We start from the raw sequence: 24,080 nt of genomic DNA, 5'->3' as shown, positions 1-24,080 counted from the left end.
GGTCACATTGGTCTGAGTGCGTTGTGTTGTGGTGCTGCTGTATTGTGGTGTTGGTGTGTGGTCGTCTTGTGATGCTGTGGTGTCGTTGTGCTGTTGTGTCAATGTATGGGTATGGATGGACAGAATGTTTGTGTGTGGGGTGCAGGTGTCAGGGTCTTAGTGTCCTCTGGCCAGCTATGGGGGTGGCAGATGAGGGCCAGGACCACGGGGGAGGGCTGATGAACTGGGGTACAGATGGGAGGGGGATAGGGGTGGGTTGGAATGGGGGGTTGTGTACGGGGGACACTGGGCCTTGGTTAGAGGACCTCTGTGGTCTACAGAGTCTGGCTGGGTGCACTGGGGGGTGGCACCGACTCGCGGTGGGTGGTGGCCTGGGTTGGGTCCATCCTCCTGGGGGCCTAGCCGAGTGCTCCCTCTTCGGGGGTGGGTGGCCCTTGGGCACAGGGGGTCCCGGGTCCTACCCCATGCACTCGATTGGGGGCCCAGCCTCTAGCAGGGCCTGTGGGCCTCAGTCCCTGGCCCCCTGGGGCCCTCACTCCCTGGTGTCGGGGGCCTGCCTCTAGCCTTCCCGGGGCACCCCCTCCTTGCCTCCTCCTGGGTTGGCGTGCTGCTGTCTCCGTGGCGAACTGTCTGGGCTCTGTGCTCTGTGGTGGCTGCTGGATGCCCGGGGATGAGGGCCGTCTCAGTGTGCGTCTGGCCTCTGGGAGCAGCAGGGCCACATCTGAATAATCACACCTTGGCATGATCACCTAACCCTAATCAAAACTAACCCCCAGTATTCTGCACTCTCACCCTAGGTGAGTATATGCTTCTGAGTATATTTTTTTATACGTATACGCATTTTTCCAGAATTGTCATTGATGTGCTCACTGTTGCTCATGATTTCTCCAGTTCATCTCTCCAGGTGTTTCTTGTGATTATGATGTCAAAGACCCCAGGAAACTGTCTCCTTTCAGGCTCAGTAGCTGGTTGTTTATTTCTCCTGTCCGTAGTCATTTGTTCAGTTGTTGTGGGTGCTCTCTACTGTTGTTTTGTTGTCTCTCTCTCCCTGTCTGTCTAGTCTCTTCTCTACACTCTTTCCCTTTATCACTGTTTCCAGACCATAATTCTGTTGTCGTGACGCTGAACAGGACAAGGTTACAAAAAAGAAAAGGATGTCAGGCACCCCAAGGGAAGAGTCTTAAAAAGTGGGAAGGTATGGGTTGGTAACTGGGGGACCTGTCCCGATTTTAGGAAACCCTATAGAATGGGTGCTGTACTGAGACAAAGCAAACTGAACCAAACTTGGTGGAAACAGGGCCTAAGACTGGTAGGGCACAGGTTTAGTCTTACCTGACCATGTTGCGAGCTCCATCAGGATCCATGGCGCTGACTGAACCCACGGCCACGCCCACTGCAGCATCCTCCTTCACTTCCATCAAATAGCTGGCCTTATCAAACAGCGGTGGTTCGTCTACATCCTCCACGCCAATCCGAACTGTGGCCATGTCTTTGGAGCCCGCTGACATGAAGCGGGGGTCCAGCTGGGTGTTCTGGACCTGGATCTCCACCGAGTACGACGGTTTCTTCTCAAAGTCTAAAGGCTGCAGAGACAGAAAGGGTGGATTTGGTACAGAAAAGAAGTTCTGTTCTATCACTGTTCAGTTTGAGGAAATTTGAGGTGAACCAGGCTTTAAACTTAGGGAGGCGAAGGGTGAGGGAGGAATGGAGGGAGAGTAAAGTCAGGTCTACTGGACAGATAAAGCTGGGTGTCATCTGCAAAGCAGTTAAAGTGGATACCAAATTTATGGAATATACTGCCAAGTGGGACGAGGTAGATAATGAAAAGAAGGGGCCCCAAGGACAGAGCCCTAAGGTACACCTGAAGTAACCGGGGAATACTGAGAAGTGAGGGAATTTAGCAGGATGAACTGAGTGCAGCCTGTGAGGTAGGAAGTGAAGTGAGTGCAGAGGGGGATGTTAGTGAAACCTATGGAGGACAGTCTATTGTGGAGGATGGGGTGAGAAATGGTGTTGAAGGCCGCACTCAGATCAAGGAGGATATGGATGGAAATGAGACCTAAATCAACTGCCATGAGGAGGTCATAGGTGATCTTTATGAGTGCTGTCTCTGTGCTGTGGTGGGGACGGAGAGCGCACTGGAAATGTTCATAGAAGCTGTTACTGGTGAGATTGAAGTGGAGTTAAAAAAAGCAATGTTTCTTTCAATAATTTTGGAAAATGGTGAACCTAGAAAAATATATATACCAGAAAAAATGGATAAAAATATCATTTAATCTCTGAAATACATCTATTTTTATTTACAACCAGTTGAATCGTTGTCTGTCAGAAAGCAAATCAGTGGAATGCAACACCACTTCATGTCAGCCATGCAGCGATTCAGCCTGTAAGTTCTGTTCAGTAAAGAGATGTGCTAGAAAAAGGTGTATTGAACACTGAAATTACAGAAAAGCAGAAATAGAGTTTTAACTTGTAATGTCAGAGCTGAGCAGAGTAAGAGGAAGGCTCTCTGTGAGGTAATAACACCTCCTTACTGCATGCTGCTGCTGCTGCTGACTGAACCACAAAGCAAAAAAAGAGCAGCACATGCTGCCACACACAAAACTCTAAGATGAATAAAAATGTGATAGAAAGCCACTGACAGACCTGATCTCATAACAAATGATCATGGTTTTTCAAAAGTGAGTGTGCTGATGAAATCTGCTTCTCCTCATTGCTGCCACAAAGCTTTAGCAGCAGCAGTGTCACATGTAGTGTTTTAAAAGAGTCCTCAGCTAACATCCTGCTGACAAAATAATAAAACCCCTTTGTTGAAGCCTCCAGACATGAAAAAAAGAGTGACTAAATATCACTTGTGATTCCACGTCAGTAAGCAGGCATTCTGTGAGGACATTGTGAGGTGTTTTTTTTATTTTATTTTGCAAACCCAGCAGCATAAAAACCTCCAGTCCTGCATATGAGTGCCTGCTGCAGATGCTGTGATGAGGGTTGTGGAGGTACAGATGAATAAGTTTAATTTAGTTTCTTTCATCTGTCAGGCATACCCAAGCTTTGCATCTTTAGCAGTACGTGCAAAACAGAGTACGTGGGCAGGGTCCCTATGAGCAGAGAGTGTGGGATCTGCTGAATCACTGCTTTAGAATTAATTGGAATTTTATCAAAGGTGTGAGGAAAATATGACAAGATAATTAACAGATTCATTTACAGGTGGGCATTAGGTCTGACGACAGATGTGCTTCCACTCTGTGTGCAGCTCACAGAATCACTTCTTCACGTTAATCTCTTCAAATGGTATGAATGTACCATTTGACTCACCTTGCTGACAGTGATGACCCCCTCCTGGGTCTCTTTGTCCGTGGAGATGTCGAACATGTCCATGCCATCTCCACTGACGATTGTAAAATACATCTCAGCATTCTTCCCTGTGTCTCTGTCTGTGGCTCTGATTCTCCCAACTGGAGTACCGGACTTGGACGACTCCAGGACTCTAAACTGGTAAATACCTGAAAGCACAGAAAGAACTCATTCAGCTTCATGGTGCATGATATGAGCAGTTCATCAGGTCCAGTCAGGAACTGTTTCAACCAAGGGGATGTAGCCGTGCAGGGCCACAGAGCAATGGAACCATTGGCTGTCAGCAGAGAAGGGTACTTCAACAACAGGGTGCAAAATACAAGAAAAAAACAAAAAACAAAACAAACAAACAAAAAAAAAAAAAATATATATATATATATATATATATATATATATATATATATATATATATACATATATATATTTGGCTTTCATTTTTGTTGTTTAACACTTTAAAACACATCAAAGTGCCAGAGCTCAAATTTACAACTGCTCTTTAATTTACCTAAAAATTGATTAATTAAAAAAAAAAGTCATCCATGTACATGAGGTCTGGCAAGCAGACAAGGGTAATTTTAATCATAAAGTAGGTTGCAGGACTTGTTATTACCACTAGTTGTGGCTGGGATTTTTATTTTTTTTATTTTTTTATCTTGAGTAATGTGACAGAGATCACTAAAGAATGCTTATGATTCAAAGCACCTTTTGAGGTGTTTGTGGGGGTAATACAATTTGTGTCCAGTGAGTGGCCTTTCTTTTATTCATACATCTTTATACGAGTCCAGAGTGGGACTGTGGTCATCTGTGTGAAATGTTAAGCAGATTGGATTTTATGTGAAGAAATTATAATGACTTCCTGGTTCATCGGGAGATATCAGAGTGTGATGCACCATAAACACACCCTTTACCTACGGAGCCCAAATGAAAGTAATATGTTAAAGAATGGGGGAGTACATGGCCTATATGAGTGTAGGATCACTCAGGCTGAGACACTGAACATGTGTGTGTTTTGGTCCTGATCTAACTTTGACAAAGGTTTTCATTTAGTCGAAAAAGTAGTCAACTTTGGAGGTCATTTTTGGCCTTGCCCATTGAGTTACAAAATAATCCTTTGATAAATTTTTATTGTCATTATGTCTAAAATACACATGGTAAATAAGAAGATGATCTGAAAAAAAAAAAAAACTGTGGGACCGTTTGTTCAAATACAGGCCCCATTTAGATCAGGAATTCTGAATTTCCTGTTGGGAATTAACTGTGATGGTAAGATAGTTTTTGTAGGTCTTGGCATGATGGTTATCCCTTGTATTGTGTTAGAAAGCTGCAGATGTCTTTAGTGTTAGTGGGTCAAATTTGACCCATGGTTAAACTTAGCTTGTTTATACTTAAAAAACAATGGTTATCACTCAATATTGTTTTTCATTTCAAAGCTAACTTATTATGTATTAATATCCATGTAATCAATGTTTTAAATGTGATATTTTTTTGGCTTTATACTCTTTTTATCTTACAATATACCACTTTTCTTAAGCTGTTTTGAATCACTTTTTATTGCGCACATTATGCAAGTCTTAAAGACTCATATTAGAGCACACCTACCAAAAAGTTAGTTGTGTTAGTTGTGCTTTTCTTTTTTAACCTAAGATTATTGACAGTAGTAACATATGTGGTGCTGTGGGTCAAAATTAAGCAAAAACAACTTCAGGCCTGTAATTCAAAGTAGCTAGGTGTGTGTGTTTGTGTTTTTCTCACCAATGGGGCACTGTGGAGCATGCGTAGGCACAAGAACACTGGATTCATAAATTATTAGCTGTGTCCAAACTTTGTGACTGGGTGCTTGTACATACCACTCAAATTGAAAGCATGCAATTTGAGGTTAAAGCTACAACGAGAAAAAAAGAATAATCCCAAGGGTTTCCAGAAGGCCTTCGCCCTGTTTTGGGGTTCTGCCCTCTGTCCTCTTTTTGGGCCAGGGCCCTACAAAAGCCTGGGTGGCCTGTAATGCTTGAGTAATAAGGGTTAATATCTTGAATTAAGACGTTTTTCTCAACCTGTCCATCTAGAAAAATAAATCTGATAAGATGTTTATGTCAAAAATAAAACATAAAATTGGCTTTGGTTTTAATTTTTCTTGTTTACTGTATTTACTATTCTGTGTCCTATAGACCTCAGTCCAGAACATCTGCAGACCCAGCTGTCCTGGGTTTTTCCATCCCTCTCCTGAGTTCAATGTTCCCACTTTTTTTATTCCATAAGTGCTTCTGTCTGTCTGTGTCACTGATCCTGTCTTGTAATTGCTGCCTGCTAACCCCGCAGCGGGCTTTGTCTCCTGTAATCCCTCTCAGGGTCTCAACCCTTTCCCACCTTAGGGTGTGTTTTAGGGAGATTTGCTCCGTTGTCTACTTTGTGTGTGTATGTGTGTGTGTGTTTGTTAATGCAGACCTGCTTAGAGTGTGACTGGGACTAAGAGCTGCACAAACAGACCTGGTTTAACGTAAAGTTCTGGCATCACCGCCTGGTTCTGTAAGAGGTAAGGACTGGCTGTATTGATCCAGGCCTATTTTAATCCTCTCCTTGGTGCTGCGTGAGGCGGTGATGGAGCAGGAGCGCTCTGAGTGTGTTCATGAAAAACCAGGAACTCAGACAAAGACAGAAAAAGTATGTCTCTGTTAAAAAGCTTATGACAGCTAAACGCTGAGCAAGGAAACATCTCCGTTATGAGTTTTACGACAACACAGAGATGAGACGGGCCGACAGCAGGAACAAAGGAAGCAGAGAGAGAGGGGTGTAAATGCTGATGGAAGCTAGGCGCTGGAACAATGTCTCCCTTCCCCACTGCTGACTGTCATTAAAAAAACGTAATTCAATGTAGTTCTGTGACTGTGACTTCCTTTGTTTTCAGGAATAAGTGCTAACTCTGTGTTCTGTCATCACAGACGAGATGGGCGCAGCTCTCAGCCGCTGTGTGTGTGAGAAAACACACACAAACACTACTACAGCATGAATTCAAATGACACATTACTCTGCTCTCTGGACCACAGGCACTTTCACATCAAGATGCCTGCCACACACACACACACACACACACACACACACACACACACACACACACACACACACACACACACACACACACACAAATCTGGTGGTGTATGTAAACCACTTGAGTGTGTAATTATTTGCTGCTGTGACACAGCAGGCATCAGATAAACAGTACTCAGCCTGTCACTGTTGTTGTGTGTTCTTTGCTAATGTGTGAATGTGTGTGCATGTGTGTGTGCGTTGGTGTGTTAGCGTGTTGGTGTGTGTGTGTCGGTGGATGTATGTAAAGGAGGAGGAGGTGTGATTATATCTGTACACTGTGTGTGTGTAAAGTGCAATTATCAGGAGATTCAACACTGGAGCCGAGCCGGCTGTCAGCAAACACAGCCCTCAGGATCATGAATACTTTAACAAACTGTAAAGATCTGTTTCCAAACATTGCTTATCTCAGACGATCAGTGCAGAGACAAAGACACACACACTCATACACACCAACACAACCTGAAAACCCAAACCATGCCACGAAAGAAATAAATCCAAACTCAACTACAACTGACAAATTCATTCCAAACCAAAGGAAATCAAACCGAGCATGACAACATCAAACTTATCCATGAGAAAAACCCACTGTTACAGGTCTGAACAAAACCAAACAAATCCAAACCAGAACAACCAACTTTATTTATAAAGCACCTAAAAACAACCACAGCAGTAAACAAAGTGATGCACAGATAGCTGGAGTTACAAAAAAAAAAAAACAAAACAAAAACAAAACAGAGGCACCTGAATGAAAAGACATTAAAATCAACTAAAGCAAATAAGATCCGACACAAGGAATTACATCTTGCTGAGATAAAAGCAAATGAATAAAAATGGGTTTGAAGATGCAGTAAAAAAAACATAATAATAATAATAATAATAATAATTGTTATTATTATTATTATTATTATTATTATTATTATTATTATTATTATTATTATTATTATTATTATTATTATTATTATTATTAAAGCTGCAAGCAGCAAAAAGTGGGCCCTTGCTCGTGCCCCTCGGGGCATGTCCTGGCCACCACATGCACAGCGAAATCTGGCTGAGCCAAAAGTAGTGAGATCATGCGTAAAAGTGGGGACAAATTTGACAATTCATATGAAAGATATTACCATGCATTACCAGAGGGTGGCGCTCTTTCAGCAGCAGAGATTTGAGGTTAAAGAAGTATTGTAGGATAGACCTTGAAGGTGTGTGTGTGAAATTTGAAGTAGATTGGAATTAATGTCAAAGAGTTACTATGAGTTCCTGGTTCATAGATATCAGAGTTTCATGAGACGCAATAGACAGCGTTTAAGTAGAGGACATGACTGTGTCAGTGATGCTTCATGAAGGTATTACAAAAAACATTTGTGAGCAGAAATGAAAAGAAAATATGTTAACAAGGAAGAGCTTTTTATAATATCCCTTCCTCAAAAATATAACTGTTTTAGATCACCCAATAAGAGAGGAAGAAAATAAATGAAAAATAAATTAATTAATAAAGGGAGCAATAAATGGAATGGTGTCAAAAGAAAAGTGATAATAAAAAAGGAAAGAAAACAACAAAATGACACTGATTTGTAAACTTTACAGAGGTGTGCAAGCTATGATTATTTTATCGTTATGCTGGTGTCCTGTAGGATGTGAAACTTCCCTATCTTGCAACCGCAAAAGCCAAAATTGTTACCCCGCACGAGCACTCCACGAGCAAGAGCAGAACCTCTTGAGCTTGTGGGATTCAAATCTGTGCGCGGTAGTCAAATATCGCGCGTGTGAAATCATGTACACCCCTTGTGGGACGTTATTTTGTGCGTAGGATTATTGTCCCCATTTTGACTCCATATCACAGTCCACAGCATACAGGATCATCCTGATCCCATTGTGCACCACGTGCATGCTAGAGTTAACAAAATATTACAGGACATTCTGACTTCTGAGCACAAATGGAATGCAGCATAGGACTGCTTGTGCTCGTGCATGAAGTAAACCGTGCTAAAGCCCACCTCTCCGAATCGTGCCAAAGCAGAGAAGTGAATCGTGCTCAAGCACGGCACAGTTGCTGTCTCAGTGGCCATTCAAAACATGCTTCAGGGCTGAAGTGTGCTTAAGCACAGCACGGTCTGCCCGTGTGACCACCTCCTTAATGACTGACTTAGGGGGAGAGAGACTCAGTGAATGTATTTTAGAGACTCATGCATGATGAACAGATACATAAACAGAACAGCGCAAGGGAGGTCTGGAGAGGCCTGAAAACCATCTCAGGTCACAGCAGGAGCCTAGCCAGTTAACAGGGTCACACTTTACACCTCAACACCAGTGACATCTGCAGGTGAATAATTATATGTGCCGTCTTTATCTGATTCGGTGCAGTTCTCTGGACGTAGTTTCTGGTTCTATAATTATGAACCAGGTCTCAGACTCAGCAGTCTGTGTGCTCTTTTTGGTTTGGGAGGGTATCTGTATTATTGACACATGTTTACGTCCTGGTCTGTCACAGTCTGGTTGGTGTCCACGGATAATGCAGTCATGAGCATCGAGTCACAGTTATGTGTTCCAACTCCTCGCCTGTCTGCCTAATATCTGTCCACTTGCTGATCTCTTCTGTCCACTCACTGCTTTTTCACAAACCTGAGAGCTGTTGACCCTCCATAAAAGTGATTTTATTTAGTTTAAAAATGAGTTTTTTGGAGGTTAACTTCTTCGCATCAGTTGATAAACCATTATACTGCGCAGTGCTTCTGCACCCAAGTTGTGCGCACATCCAGCATTGTTGATAAACAAATAATCCCTCTATTAACAAAACTAATGGTCTACATTTAAAAATATTCAAATGACTCAGACAGTGAGACACTTATGTACTGATTGAAGTAAACAGAATGGTCAGGAAAAATATATGTGATTGCTATTGCATTCAGTTTGCAAACTGCAGCTTTATCCCTCTAAATTCTCAGCTCGTTTGCTATCCTCAGTCTGATCGCGAGCAGAACTTCATGTTCTACAGTGATTCAGCTTGTTAAATTCTGATTCACAGGCAGAGCTGGAAATAAGCACTGAACAATTTGGTGAATGAATCTTTTTCATGAAAAATTTTACCGAACTGAATGTAATGATTCAGTTCACTGAAAAAACTCTTTTCCCATCACTAACACACAGGCAGATATTCACTATTCTGCACCAATCTGTCAGCAAAACACTGCAACAAGGATGGGGCAGAGCCCAGAGGTGCAGAGGGGTGCAGCAGATTTCATTCTCACTCCCTGCTCTTCTTGCTTGGTTGGACATTGTGTTGCCTCTTGGCTCTGACACCAACAGTACTGATTGGAGTCCTGCTGTGAAGTAAAATGAATTGACATGTGCCTGCCAAGGTGTGTGTGTCGGAGCGTGTGTGTGGGCTAGCAGATAGGAAACATGAGGCAGATATGGGATGAACTGTCCTCACAGTGGCAGAAACTCAGGCGAGTGTGTACTTTAATTGTAGTGAGCAGAGTGAGCAGAGTGATAATGCCACATGTAATCTGTGGAGCAGACCTGAGGCTGATCCTGTTCTGCACTCAGTGCAGCAGAGGGGAACTCTTGGTGAGGGGGTGCTAATGCTGAGTGAGGGGGAGGGGGGAGGGAGAAACTGATACGGTGACATTGATGGAACAAGGCAGAGACGTAGAACAAGAACACCAAAAACAATTAGACGCCTGGGAGCCCAAGAGAGGGAACGGGGAGGAAGTCCTGCCTTTATGTCAGATCAGCAGGATGAGCCCAGAGAGGGAGGGATGAGATCGAGGCCAACGCTGCATCAGTGGACACACACACTCATATACACACGCATACACGCACGCACGCACGCGCATAGCACATGCACATACTTCAATTTAACAACCATCAGATGAAAGGCTGCAACTTTTGGCTCAAACAGTCAGAAATGTCGGCTGAGTTGAGAGGTCACAAGAAAACTAGATGGTTCTGACAGATGTTAGAGCGGCACTGATGAGTCACAGTGATAGAAAATAAAATGCTGTCTTCAGAAGAGCAGAGACAACATTTCATACACAATAAGCCCCTGAGGTTTCATTAAAGGTATGGTAGGTCATGTTTTTTTTAAGCATTTCTGTCAATAACTGTTAAAAAGTCAACAACACACTGGTAGTGAGTCACACACATAGTGCACTGACACTGTAATTATGAAAGTCCGTAGTCTGTATCAGCAGCTGGGCCGCAATAAGTAAGCTAAATTAGGGTAGTCACAATTATTACAATATTCGCCAATCGCGATAATTTTTCATATTCATTTTCATTTGCGCCAGCAGCACATAGCGTCGCAGCCTCGGTGCCTCACTCACTCTGCTGTACCTCTCGTTATAGTTGGATAGTTAGCAAGGCTAGGCTAATAATATGGAGGGTGAGGAGGTTCTGGTTCCAAAGCCACGAACAACAGCACCGCTCTGGATGCATTTCGGGTTTAAGTCTAACGACAAGGGAGAGCCTGGTATCGTGGAGGAAGCGATATGTAAACTTTGCTGTAAAAAAAGTGCAGGTCAAAAGCGCGAATACTACGAATCTGAAGCAACGCCTGCAGACCCACCATCCACAGCAATACGCTGAACTCAGAAAGACCACAGTAGCACAATCTCCAGCCGGTTTAACAGCAGCTGGGGCATCCCATCAACTGGCTCTTGTCGAATCTTTCGGACAACACTCCAAATATAAACAGGACAGTGTAAGATGTCGTGCCTTAACGGACAGTGTAACGCAGTTCATCACAAAGGAAATGCAGCCGTTCAATACTGTAGAAAAACAGTATTTAAAGAAATGCTGCATAAGTTTGATAAGCAGTTTGACCCACCAGGCAAAACATACATCTCCAAGACTGCAGTACGAGACTGTACAACAACGTGAAGGATGATGATCTCAAGGAGTTAAGAGACCCGTGCTTTTCACACTTTACAGAGCCTAAAAGGTGAAAATATATTGTTTGCCCTGTGCAATTTTTGAAGACAACCATGTTTACTTGCCCTCCTGTGTTGTTTTTCAAAATCTAGAGGGCAAAACAAACATTTTTGTCTGCATGTAACTGTTCAATTTGTTTACTTTTTTACTGTGTACCGATTGCATTGAAGGTTGGTTGGTTTGAGTTTCCTTGCGTGGTTTCCTGTGCCACTGTATGGATGAAAAATTGTTTAAGAAAGTCAAAGAGACTTTTACCTGACCACTGACCTGTGCACTTTGTTCATTGACTAAGAAGTCAAAGAAACCCTCTGCCTGACCTGTGCAGTATTTTATAACAGCTTAAGCCAAACAGGCAGAAATAATGCAAGTTTGCTTCAAGTTACGAATGCCTTTGTTTATTTCTTGATGTATATTGCTCTTATTCACTAAGGTTTCAGCGCAGAATGGATACTATGAAAGCTAGTTATCGTACAATAGAAGTATATAAAGAAGAAAAAAATGGACAATATATTCCTCAATCGCAATTATTTGTCTGACAATCAATCATCTGCAGAAATTCCTAATCGTGACAGCCCTAAGCTCAATCATTCGTTTTTTTCCGAATCGACGCTTGTGACGCTGCGCCTTGCGCGTGCCTGCTATGCTTCCGCAACAGCTGGATGCCACTCAGTCTTTGGACACCACTCGGTCTCTTTTCAGAAAACGTTGGCAAAGAGGTAGCATCAGGAGCCACTTCCCTCAAGTTCTGCTAGGCAGGGCAAGAGGAGAAAGGTTGTTGGAAAGGTGACGACTAAAAGGCGTTTGGATGCTGAGAGAACGAAAACTAGAGTAAACATTGGCGCTGCATTTTCTCAGCGGCGAGACCTGAGGGACTTGAAGGGATCCAAGAGCGATGCCAATGTTGCCGAGTTTCTGCTGGACAGGTAATCCTGTGATCTGACTTTATTGTCTTTGTTTTATTCAAATATCAGGTAGCTAGTGATACAAACGGCTAATGCTAGCAGCTATCGGATAGCCTGTAACTGTGTTTACAGAGACCTTCTGTACAGTCTGTTAGCAGCTAGCTCATCAGTTGTTGTTCATAAACAAGAATGAGATTCTTTACAAAGCCTTTACGTTGTACCCTGCGTGTTTTCATAGCTATAAGAAAGATACTTGGACATCCAGACCGTTGAAACGCGGAAAAGAGAGGCTGCCACCTCCAGCTGTTTCAACCAACTGTTGGGCCCCCCCTGAGCAGGGATTTTTAGCCTCGGATGCAGGTCAATGAACAAGAACGTTACCTTGACCATTTGCTTACTGTTTGCAGTGAGGTAAAGTAATGTATCGCGTTGGATTAGGATCAGGCATATAACTAGAAGGGAGACTTTTTCAAAATCACTTTCAAACTCCTCACAGCCCAAATGGGCCAAAGCATTTACTCATATGTCGTTTTTTGACTGTTTTATGGTCAAAATAAGAAAAAAAAATGTTCAGGCAAGCATTTTGAGGCTGAGGTGTTAAAGGGTTAAGGATCATGCTTGAAAAATGAGGTGAGTAAAAAGAACTCTTGGAGCTGAACCTGCTCACAGCGCTGCAAACTGAAGAACCTCTTTTCCAGCTTTGAGCCTTAAACTGTCAAAACTCCTGAACAGGTTCAACCAAATTAATAAAACTTCTCTATTCACAGTGTGTGTGTGTGTGTGTGTGTGTGTGTGTGTGTGTGTGTGTGTGTGTGTGTGTGTGTGTGTGTGTGTGTGTGTGTGTGTCGTTTCAGTCCTCATTATGAGAAAAATATCTGAGGTATCTGCCTCTGTCTCAGAACAATACAGCTCAACATTTAGGGAATTAATTAATGCCAAGGAGCCTGAAGGCAGAATGAAATCCGGGCCCCTTGACCCCCTGTGCTTCTCTCTCTCTCTGTGCATTGTTTTTACAACACAGCTTTTTATCTCCCATCCATACAGAGCAGAAAGAAAGCTACACATGGTTAAATTAAAAATGTGTCATGATGTTCACAAACTAACTTCTGGAATGACTGATTTGAATTATTTATTATCCCAGAGTGTGGTCTTCAGGTTTCCGAGCATGACTTATTGATTTGATCTTAGGATTGGTGCAGTTTTCCCTTCAAACCTCCTGCTCCTGCACTCACAGAATGCCTGCTCACACTTTACTCTGCTGCAAATGTTGAGTACTTCTCTGTGCTTTCAGCAGCCACAATCTTTTCTTTAGCCTCATTTCCACCAAGTGGTCCAGTATGGATCAGTACAGTTTGGTACGGGTTGGGTCAGTAAAGCCTGATCCTGTTTGCCTTTCCAAAGCCAACCATGCCCTTTTGGTAGGAGGTGTGTAAGCTGGATGCTGATAGCCAAGTCAGCTATGTAATAGCTTGACAGTACAGTAGTGCTACACAGTGTACCCAAATAACATACCAACAAAGAAGAAAAGCACAATACAGATTCATTTCCAACAGCAGTTTCATGCTATTTGGTGACGCCATTTTCCAAACAAACAGGAAGTTCTCTTCAGGAAGTGAACTGGAGATTTCAACATCACGGTGTTGTGTGTTGTTCTTTATCACCGCCATCACACAGGAAGTGACACTTCTTTCCACCAATCAACAGACTGCAGTGTTTCTAGCTCCACCTTTTGGGGTTGGATCAGTATGTCTGGCACCCCAGCAGAAGAGTAGCCTACCAAAAAGTGGGATGGTATAAGTGGGTGATTTGGGGGCCTGGTTTTATTTAAAGGAAACACCACAAAATGCGTGCCACACTGAGACGAACTGAACTAAACCTCTTGGTGGACTCAGGGCTAAAGACTCTCTCAAAGTACAAGTCCTACAGATCTGGGTGCAGTAAACAAGCTTTAACCAAGGACTGACTGCTAAACGATCCTGTACTGAGAAGTGGATTCACATCTGTCGCCAGTGATTTGATCAAAACATAGCCAAACTTAGAATGTGAGTTAAACATGAAGCACTAAGGCTGGAGAGACCCTCAGAGTGGAATCCAAGCAGAGGCAACTTGAGGTGTTCGTCACTTCTGGTTAGGGTGTGCATGTGATGTGGATTAGTTGAGAACCTTCCCAAACAAATGTATATTTCAGTGAATTTCCAGGGGCTAATTAGCACATGGTGAACCTTCAGAGCCCCTGAGGCTCAGAGGCCTCAGGGAAGTCTGTGCATGCTTCGTCTCCACTCACAGTGACATTTAAAAAGTTCACATTCAACATCTTGTACCCAGAGACAGCGCTTCTGTTACTCTGCATAAGCCAGAGAACATGAAGTCAGGTTTCTGCTCCTGTCACTGCAAAGTCTGGACAGTAGGTGAAGGGGTTTCTCTCTATTCTGCACTTTCAGGGAGGAGATTATGCAAAATAACTTCAACCTGAAGGAGCTGGAGTTAAAGGCAGATTTAAAGATGTTATTCTTAGCTTACCTTGTTATAGACCGTTTGGGTCAGACTAGGGCTGAGCAGTTTACATGGTATGACAGTAGAAACAATATAAATTTGGCCCACGGTAGAGATTTGTGCTCCGCCGTCATACCATGACGTTGCCACGTTGTCATACCGTGATGTCACAATGTAGGGGTGTCATTGCATTTGCCTCTGTGAGAATAGCTGCAAGCACAGTGACAGACGTGGTTCAGGTTTAAAAAGTCGGATGTGGAGCAGAAAAATGTCATCTGCAAGATGTGTGGAGTAACTGTAACCGCCAACAAAGGTAACACGAGCAATTTATTCCACCATTTGAAGTCAAAGCATGTGCTCGAGTACGCTGAGAGTCATAGGCTGCCCTCAGCTCAAACCCCGGCTCAGTCTACAAACACGGAGGGAAACAAAATGTTTCCCCCGCTACCCAACAACAGACCTCCATCACGCAAGCCTTTTCCAAGAGCACTCCTTATGATAGAAAGAGCACTGGGTGGAAAGACATAACAAGAGCCATCAACACATGTGCAGAGACATGGTCCCTTTCCAAACGGTGGAGCGCAGTGAGTTTAAAGAGGACATATCATGCTTGTTCCTCCTTTTCACTATGCCAGATTAGGATGCCTGTAAAGCATTTCTGCCCTCAGTACAAGTCATTTAGTTCCTTCATTGCCCCACAATAGCGTTCTCAATATCCTCATTTTAGGCCATTCTGAAGATCTCGTTGAAACGCTCCGTTTCCATAATGACCTCCAGTAACTTTGTCACGTCACAGCCCTTTGTGCTCTGATTGGTCAGTTCTATCAGAGGGGTGGAGGGGGTAGAGCCAGGGGGCGGTTTTTGCAGCATGGCAGTATTTAAAAAATCACCATATGAATAGGGCAGACGGAGCGAGTTTGCCGTTTGCCAAAACTTTACCGTAAGGCATTGATAGCACTAATAAAATGGCAGAGTGTAGGATACGTCCTTTTGTATTGGACCCCGAGTCAGACCCGGACGGTTCTGCAGCTCAGGAAGAAGAAAATCCACCTGGACACAGATCATCTCAGGACACTTCAGTGTGGTGAGTCAAAGCGGTACTGTAACATGTATAGTTTATACGTTTATACTCAGCTCTTGGTGGGTGTATCCCTCGGTGGCGGTTGTGTGACTAACTGACATCACAGAGGAGGAGCTGCTTTATCAGATTACTCCAATAAAAAGAAAGGATCCTCGTGTCGTCATGACGGTCGAAATCTCGCGGCCAAATGGCAATGACCTATTTTCAGAGGCATCAAATCTCGTTCTAGGATATCAGAAAAAATACAATGGGCTCTAATTTCGTGGCGCAGCGCAGGGGGCGCAAGCCTGGCGCAGCCTGCGCAGTGCTAATTTCGTGCAGCGCACCGCAGTGCGCTGCCAATTTGCCAATTTGGTAGACCTTCTGCGCAGAGATGGGTGTGACGGCGCGCCAGGGGGAGGTGTCAGCAGATTCATGTTGGCGCAGTGACAATTTCGTGCCAAAAAAGTGCGCTGAAAGCTCGCCAGCTCCAACCTGGTCTATCCTCGGCGCAAGGCGCAGCGCACCCCACGCAGCTGTAATTTGGTGACAGGCGCACATGTGCGCACATGTCATCAAAGCCTCAGAGGCAGGTTTCCAGAGTGTCAGGCACATTTTAATGCAATAAACAATCACAGCAATCACTATTTAATGTAACCGTCTGAACCAGCATATACATTTGTATCTATATTAACTGTCCCGTCACATCTGATGTCAGATTAAAGACGTTTGTCATAATGGAAAGTTAACCTGACGGCAGCTGGAAGTTTGATGCACATCTTACAATCAAACAATAAACAGCCTCAACATCTGATACTGAGTATATATCTGGCTTCTCTCATTTCATTTAATTCAAAGAAAAGAGGGAGAGAAAAGACGAAGAAAAAAGAGACAAAATAAATGTATGTCACTCAGGATTTACCCGTGATGTCCCATATTTCTCTGTTCTAGTCTTTATTTTTAACGTGATCTAAAAAGATGGAGTACATTATTGTAAGGAGGATGAGGTGGAGACACTGGGAGAGTATACAGTTTATCACCAAAGGTTCTGATATTTGGTGATGACAAACCAGGAGTGCAGGTGGATCAAAAGTATTCTGAATGGATAAGCCAGCTGTGTAACTGTCTCTTCATTTTGTACTCCTATTAATGACAAAGGAACAGATTACATCTGTCCCGGGAGCTGGCCCACACGGTGACGTGCGTCGTGTCCTCCGATGCGCCCCGCTGTCCATTGACCTGCTGCAGGCACAGCGACCGTCTCCGCTACCTCTCTCCGCGGTGCTGTAGATCAGTCAGACCAATCAGACGCTGCGCCTCAGTCGCAGGGCATTTAAAGGCGAGGAGAGGCGCTCATTTGATTGGTGAAAACAGCGCTCGGCTGTGTTAAACCCACTCACGGCTTTTCTCCTCCCTCTCTGCCATTTGCGCGGAGGGAGGCGTGGATGCGCAGCTCTGCGCCTGGACTGCGCCTGGAGTGCGCATCCCTTGGCACTGCAAGAAACTTGCAAAGTGCGCCGGTCACGCCCTGTGCGCAGAGCGAAGGCTGGCGCAGGGCAGGTGCGCCTGCGCTTGCGCCTGCGCCTGCGCCTGCGCCTGGTCTACGAAATTAGAGCCCAATATCTCATTTTTTGAAAATTCAGGGATCTTGTTTTCAAATTTATTATATTATATGTAAGTATTAAATCAGGGATCAACATGATATGACACATTTAAGTGTCTAGTGTTTCTCTCTTAAATATATATTGTTCAGTCAGAGACACTTTTGCAAAACAGAAAAAACAAAAGTCTGTTCTGTGTACTTGAAGTGTTATTTAGAATTGTATTTTTGTGTTCCTTAAGATATGAAAAATTTGTGTGGTAACGTGTGCACTATTATGGATGACAGAAAAAAAACCCTTACTGCTGTTAACCAAAGTTCAGTGTTTGTGTTTGCAGCTTGATTTTAATGTGAAATATGCTTCTTTCTGTTTGTTTGTTTGTTTTTTTTAATAAAAATATACTAAGTGTATTGTGTTTCTCTTAAAACATATATGCAGCTGCAACTTGAGAAACCAAGATGATAGTGACACTTTTTGTATAACAGAATCAAAGTCTGTTCTGTGTACTTGAAGTGATGTTATTTAGAATATATATTCATTTTTGTGTTTTTTAAGATGTGGAAAATGTAATGTTTGGTAACTTTTGCACAATTTTGGATTACATAATCTTTTTTTGCCATTTGCCTTATAAAAAAACCTCTCTTACTTGAAGTATTGTTAACAATATCCACTTTATTTTTGTATTAATGAAAAATTTTGAACTTCTGAGGCACTATCTTTATTTATGTTGTTCTTCTGCACAATAAATGCTTTAAAAATTACATTATTCAATGTATACTGTGATATAAATTTTAGGTCATGCCGCCCAGCCCTAGGTCAGACACTTTATTTTGAATCTAACATCTTAGTGATGGTAAGCTGTGATTAAGTTCTCTGTGTGTCTGTACTTATATATATATTGTTGTAAAAGGAACTGAGTTTTTAGGGTCTTATTATCGTTACAGCTGTGGTAGGGGCTTGTGTGTTATTGTGATTTGATTAATGATGCAGCTCTAGAGGTCTCAATCCCAGTGAAACAGCAGCAGTTCTGCCCAAAGGTGTCACTGCGGTCACAGAAAATGTAAAGTCCTCACAGCACGTTCACATTCTGAACTTCTGAATGAAAGCCAGGAGAAGTTCCTGAGATGTTTCTAGTGACCACAGAGGACCAGAGGCTCGAGCCACGACAGCATGAAACTCTTTTGGTGGTCACACTGATGGTCTGATCAGGCCAGCCTGTGAGGAGCAGGAAACCAGACTGTGTATGAATTAAATCTGATATCAAATATGTAACTAACAGAGTGGGCTGATGTTGAGTCACAGTGTGTGTCCTCACAAACCTCAGCAGGACAGAGAGCCCTCCTGTTTACAGTGAGATGGCTCAAGTGATTAAGGATTAATTAAACTTAATTAATTAAGAAGGCTTTCGGAACACTTAATGTTACTCTGTTTCATTTGCCCGAAAGAACAAACACAGCTAGTGAAGGCAGGGCTTCATTTCTCCACAGCAGAGCTCCACTGTGGGCAGATCCACACGCTGACACTGAACACTGATCCTGCTGAGGCGGCGGGACGAGGAGTTTGGAGGGAACTTTGGCTTGTGTCAGATAAAAAGTGAACCCAAAGCATGCTGGTTTCTGTCCGGGCTGATGGTGAAAATGGCTGCTTCTTCTTGGTGATTTTGTTGTTTGATTTTCCAAGAGGTTCTCCTCAGGATGACGACATGCACCCGTCTTAGTGGACGGCTCCTCTGGGAACGTCTCTGCGATGCTAATCTGTCGACCAACAGCAAATCAGAGCCACCGCTTTCTTGGCTCAGGAATCCAGACCCAGTTAAGTCCCTGGTTTTACTCAGTTGGTGGAGCAAAGGCCCCCATACAGAGAGATGAGTCCATGCACAATCCAGTCAGTTAACTCATTACTCTACTACTACAGTGAGACAGGAGTGGTCACCTTTTATGCTATGTCTAGTATCCCCTAGACTGGGTCTGAACAAGGGAACACTTGTGAAATTTGATCAGAGGTGTCATAGTTGGTATTTATGTCACTGGCCCATAGTAATAAGTATTTTTTGTGCCTTTTGTTGCCGAGCAACCTCGGATAGGGTCTGTGTAAGGTCTGAGTTTTTGTTACTTGTTAGTAAACACACCTTTCAAACTAGGCGTCTCCTCCTTGGCTCAGTGCCAGCAGCAGCACACACCCACAGCCTCTGATTGTGACTACGTGAACAAACTCACTAGCCCAGCAACCACCTGTAGCATTATGTTTCTACGTGGGGGAGACTCGAGAGCCTTGCACCTGACTTGTATTTTAGCACAAGCTAATCACAGGTATTTGACACATATCTGGTTAGCAGAAAGCTAACTCTCGTAGCTTTTCATCCCGTGCTGCTCTCCAAGGTCCTGAAAGCGAGTGAAAACTGAGCCAAGCTTCACCCTCGTTTAGGAAAAAAGCTTTTGGAGTGTTGTTTCACTTCAGTTGTGATGGCATATCAGCATCAGCCTTTTTATAAAAAAAAAAAAAAAAAAAAAAAAAAAAAAAATCCAACAGCTGATAAGAAACAATTTAAGACGGTGTTATTTTGACTCTGGTGCAGCCGTGCCTCTCTGTCTACAGTCACTACTCCATCTCCAGACTCTCTTTAACTGTATTAAACATCCCTGTCCCAGTTTTTTAAGTTTCCATTCAAATTTATTTAACAGCTGCTGAGCCTGGGAGCTTATTAATTAACACCTGCTTAAAGGAGTTAAGGGTTTTTATCATTCACAGTTTTGACTTCAATATTTTCACTTTTACTGCAAATGAATATCGGCCCCAAATATTGGTTACTGGCCTTCTTGACTGCTACCTGTACCAGCCCTGAGAAAAATAAATTGGTCTATCTCTACTCACTATTATCCACATGCTGAGTCATTTGCACACTAGGTGCACAGTGATGGGCTGATGTAAACATGCCTATTCTCCATCCAGTAACGTTCTGGAGCAACCAAAACATCAACATCCAGGCAAAAGAGGGGGTTGAGGCAGACACAGACACAGGGCCATTTTTTATTTGACCAAAAACACAAATAAACGGACTCCCACCGAAAAAATCTGATATCGGTCTGCATTGACGCTTAATTCAAAGCGAACGGCAGGTCGTCCTCGCTCTCATAATCACTCATCTTTACGTTGTTATTGCATCATTCATCCTGGCAGACTACCTGCGTTTGTTTGTATCCGGCACGCTGCCCGTGTGGACTGATACACTAAGCAGCGAGCGCCTCGTAGCCAGCTGTGGCTCTGCAGCTGAGGTTGCGCCGTTTTACAATACGATGAGAACTAGAGTCTTATTTAGAGGTGTTTTTGTGTGTAGTAGTAACGCACTGAAAATTCTCTAAATAAAGCGTGAATGCAGACCAATATCAGATTTTTCGGGTGGAAGTCCGTTTATTTGTGTTTTTGGTCAAGTAAAAAATGGCCCCGTCTGAGTGCAGAGGAAACCTGCAGAGGAGCAGGGAGGGGGTGTTTGGTGTGAGCGCTCTGGGCTTCTGCTGCACAAAATCACTGCTGTAGGGGTAATTTCTGCCCTAAACCTTGTGATAGGACCAAACTTGTTCCATCCCGGAGTATCACTTTAAAGGGTGAATGCAGAATTTAAAGAGTGAGGGCAAAATATCTTAAACCCACATCAAACAATCAATCAATGTAGCAAAAAACAACACATATTTCAGTGTTGGACATTTTGACTTCCCCAGTTTGTATGAACAGTTAAATCTCTGGACTTGTTGCAGGTGGTCTCTCATTTTTTGAGCTAACAAGTAAACGATAAAATCAGAACATCTCATACTGATAATCTTAGTCTTAATGCATCATCAAACCTGACCCTGCACAGCACTCCTGGCTGATGCACCTCTCTCGCTTGTGTTGCATAAAGCACTCATCACTGACGGGCTGGAGGAGTGACGGCCTCTTGAACTCCTGCTTCTTCACTGAGATCTCTGTTTTTGTTGTTGTTGTGTGAAGTTAGGACTGACAGCCAAGAGACTGATTCATCATGACTTCAAAAACATTTCTTGCAGCTGTCAGGAAGCTGAAGAGTTCTGTTTTTAAGAGAAATCAGCAAAGAGACATTCCCTTATTAACTTCAAGGAGGTAAAGTTTCTCTAAACTTCTGTGGAATTAAGTAAGAGTTTCACCTCAGAGAGACAGGAGCACTTCTATCTGAGGGTGCACATCGTGAATAACCCTGAAGAAATCAATGAAATTCCATGTTCTTCTTTTCATTAGAGAAAAAAAAAATCCATTGCAATTTAAGGCCAGCTCCTTATTTACCCCTGAGGGGACATTTGATGAGTGGATTTAACCTCTGTTTCATTTCAGTTACTCTGTTTCCACATGCTGCACGCTGACTGTCCTCAGTTTAAAGCCACCAGAAGACCTTCATTCAATAATGCATCACCCTGGATGGCTTCACACAGTCAGCGAGTTCAAACATCCCAGAAAAATGCGTGTGAGTGAATATGAATGTGTGTGGGGTGCGTTTCTTACTCTGGGTGAATCGTGGAGGATTGTCGTTGACATCGGTGAGGCTGATGTTGACCACAGTCGACCCAGTGAGACCCCCTCTCTGTCCGGCCATGTCTTTGGCTTCGATCACCACCTGGTAGTGTTCCCTCTGCTCACGGTCCATGTCTCCAGGACCAAGAGCGGTCCGGATCACTCCTGAACACAAAACAAATCCTGACTTCGTACTTTCTCTTTATTACAGTTTGTCCAAATTTTACATCATATCGTAAAAAGAATCCTCAGCTTGGAATGCTCATATCTCTGATCTTTAACATATTTCTTGGAGAACACGTGGGATACCGCTTTAGGAAAATGCCAAAAAAAAGTTTTGAATTTCATGACTTGGCTCGATATCTCCCCAGAGAAGACTTACGCAAGGTTAAAAATCCTCTATACTGTCATAGATCACTAATGTTGCTTCCTTTTCTCCAAAATTCTCCACTGAAAAACCTAACAGTACATCTTACTAAAATAAGCAAGTAAACATGACTTAAATCTGAAAAATCATTAGCATTATTCACTTTAATTAACTGAACTCAAAAATGTATAATTGATGTAATAACTCGCTTGTTTTGAGTGCTGCTCAAATGTGGAACATTTAAAGTACAATTCCAACATATTGCATTAATTTACTTAATTTAAGTGTATCTGTATCATATCTTATCTTTTAGAAATTTAATAATAGTTTAACACTTTCTGCAATTAATTATTAGGTTACTTTTAATTATTTATAATAATTTATGTTGTTCAAAAAATGATTATTATGACATATTTACACTTAATTTGACTAAACTATTTTTTTGTGTACCCTATTTTTGTCTTAAAAAGATTGAAACCTTTAAATGTATGACAGTGACCCTGCCAGTTCGCGTCATGGTCTTTTTCGACATCAGGCTCACTCGAGAAACAGGAGGTGACATGTTTGGACTTCTCCTTTTTTCAATGGTTGCCCTTTATTTATGGTTGGGAAACCCTGTGTGCTTTTTTTGATGACCCTGAGTAGTGAAGGCATACATCTTTGGAAGTTTGCATCCAATCTAGGTTTGCGGATTCTTGTTTTTCATCAAAATTGGCCAGCTTTCTAATCATCACCCAGCTGAGTAGCAGTTTTGTCTTCTACTCGAGGAAGTGTTTGTGTGTTCTGTTTTGCCTTGTACTTTATGATATACTTCGACTGTGCTGTTCGCAGTTGCTGCTAGCTTGCAAAGCTGGATAAAAGCTTTACTAATATGAAAGAAAGCCCATTTCCAATAACTACATACAAACTATCTGACATGGATTTTGACCTTTCTATTATTGTTGTACTGTCTATGGTAGTGTGCATACTTGTTATGTTTGTGTTTTTTGTTGTCGTTGCTATTTTCTCTCCTTTCTGTCTCTTGTTTTTATTGTATTGTTAAACACAAAAAACTATAAATAAATTTATTAACCAAAAAAAAACAACAAAAAAAAAACTATCTGACAGTAAGTTTATTTGCGTGTTTTCTGCTTTACTGAGCTACAGTTAGAGCTAGTGAGCTAGAAAAACGTTTGCGCCTTCCTTCTCATTCTCAACTTTGCGTTGTTAGTTGTTTAGGCAGTTTCGTTGTAGTGGATATAGCTTGGCAAGACAACTGAGTGAATCACGTGGAAATTGATCACGTTTGAATAGTTTTAGGCTTTACCAGTTAATTCGACTATACAAATATGTGGAAGTGCAAATTGTGCAGATTTTTTCGTAACTTGAAAGTACAGTTACTGAGACATTACAAACTGTACCATGGTCAGTATTCAAAAGTTTCCCCTTCACCATGCCTCTACAACAGCTGCCTGTGTACATTAAGTACTTATAACTCACTAAAGGTACATTTGACAGGAGTACATTCAGGGAAAAGCAAGGCAGATGGGGCTATGACTGGTCTGACTACAAAAAGAGTATTTCATCGCCCTGTTTGTGACTTTAAACAGCCATTTGCTGAGAGGGAAATGTACATACATCTACAGGGGCATTTAAGGAAAAAAGAAACCTTTCCTCGTCCATTCAGGGCCAGCAGGTTTAAAACAAATGTGTACCCCACATTCAATGCACACGGATGCAGAGAACATCAAAATCCATGTGATTATGATGACAGTACAGAGCAAAATGATGTG

General features: G+C 42.7%; 1 protein-coding gene across 1 annotated transcript in view; it reads right to left on the bottom strand.

Annotated features, from left to right (window-relative positions):
* cdh6 (cadherin 6) overlaps positions 1-24,080 on the bottom strand; it is a 135,447-nt gene that overhangs the window by 26,313 nt on the left and 85,054 nt on the right. Inside the window, exons 5-7 of the mRNA XM_074688741.1 lie at positions 21,933-22,106; positions 3,316-3,503; positions 1,333-1,583 (exon numbers count right to left, since the gene is read on the bottom strand). Of these exons, the coding sequence (XP_074544842.1) occupies positions 1,333-1,583; positions 3,316-3,503; positions 21,933-22,106 (613 nt within the window). The remainder of the gene's footprint in view (positions 1-1,332; positions 1,584-3,315; positions 3,504-21,932; positions 22,107-24,080) is intronic.

Source organism: Halichoeres trimaculatus, unplaced genomic scaffold, assembly GCF_033239565.1.
Source record: "Halichoeres trimaculatus isolate MK-OKI-2021-1 unplaced genomic scaffold, fHalTri1.1 fHalTri1_scaffold_15, whole genome shotgun sequence".
Classification (NCBI taxonomy): Eukaryota; Metazoa; Chordata; class Actinopteri; order Labriformes; family Labridae; genus Halichoeres; species Halichoeres trimaculatus.
This window is presented reverse-complemented; position numbering and strand designations above follow the sequence as displayed.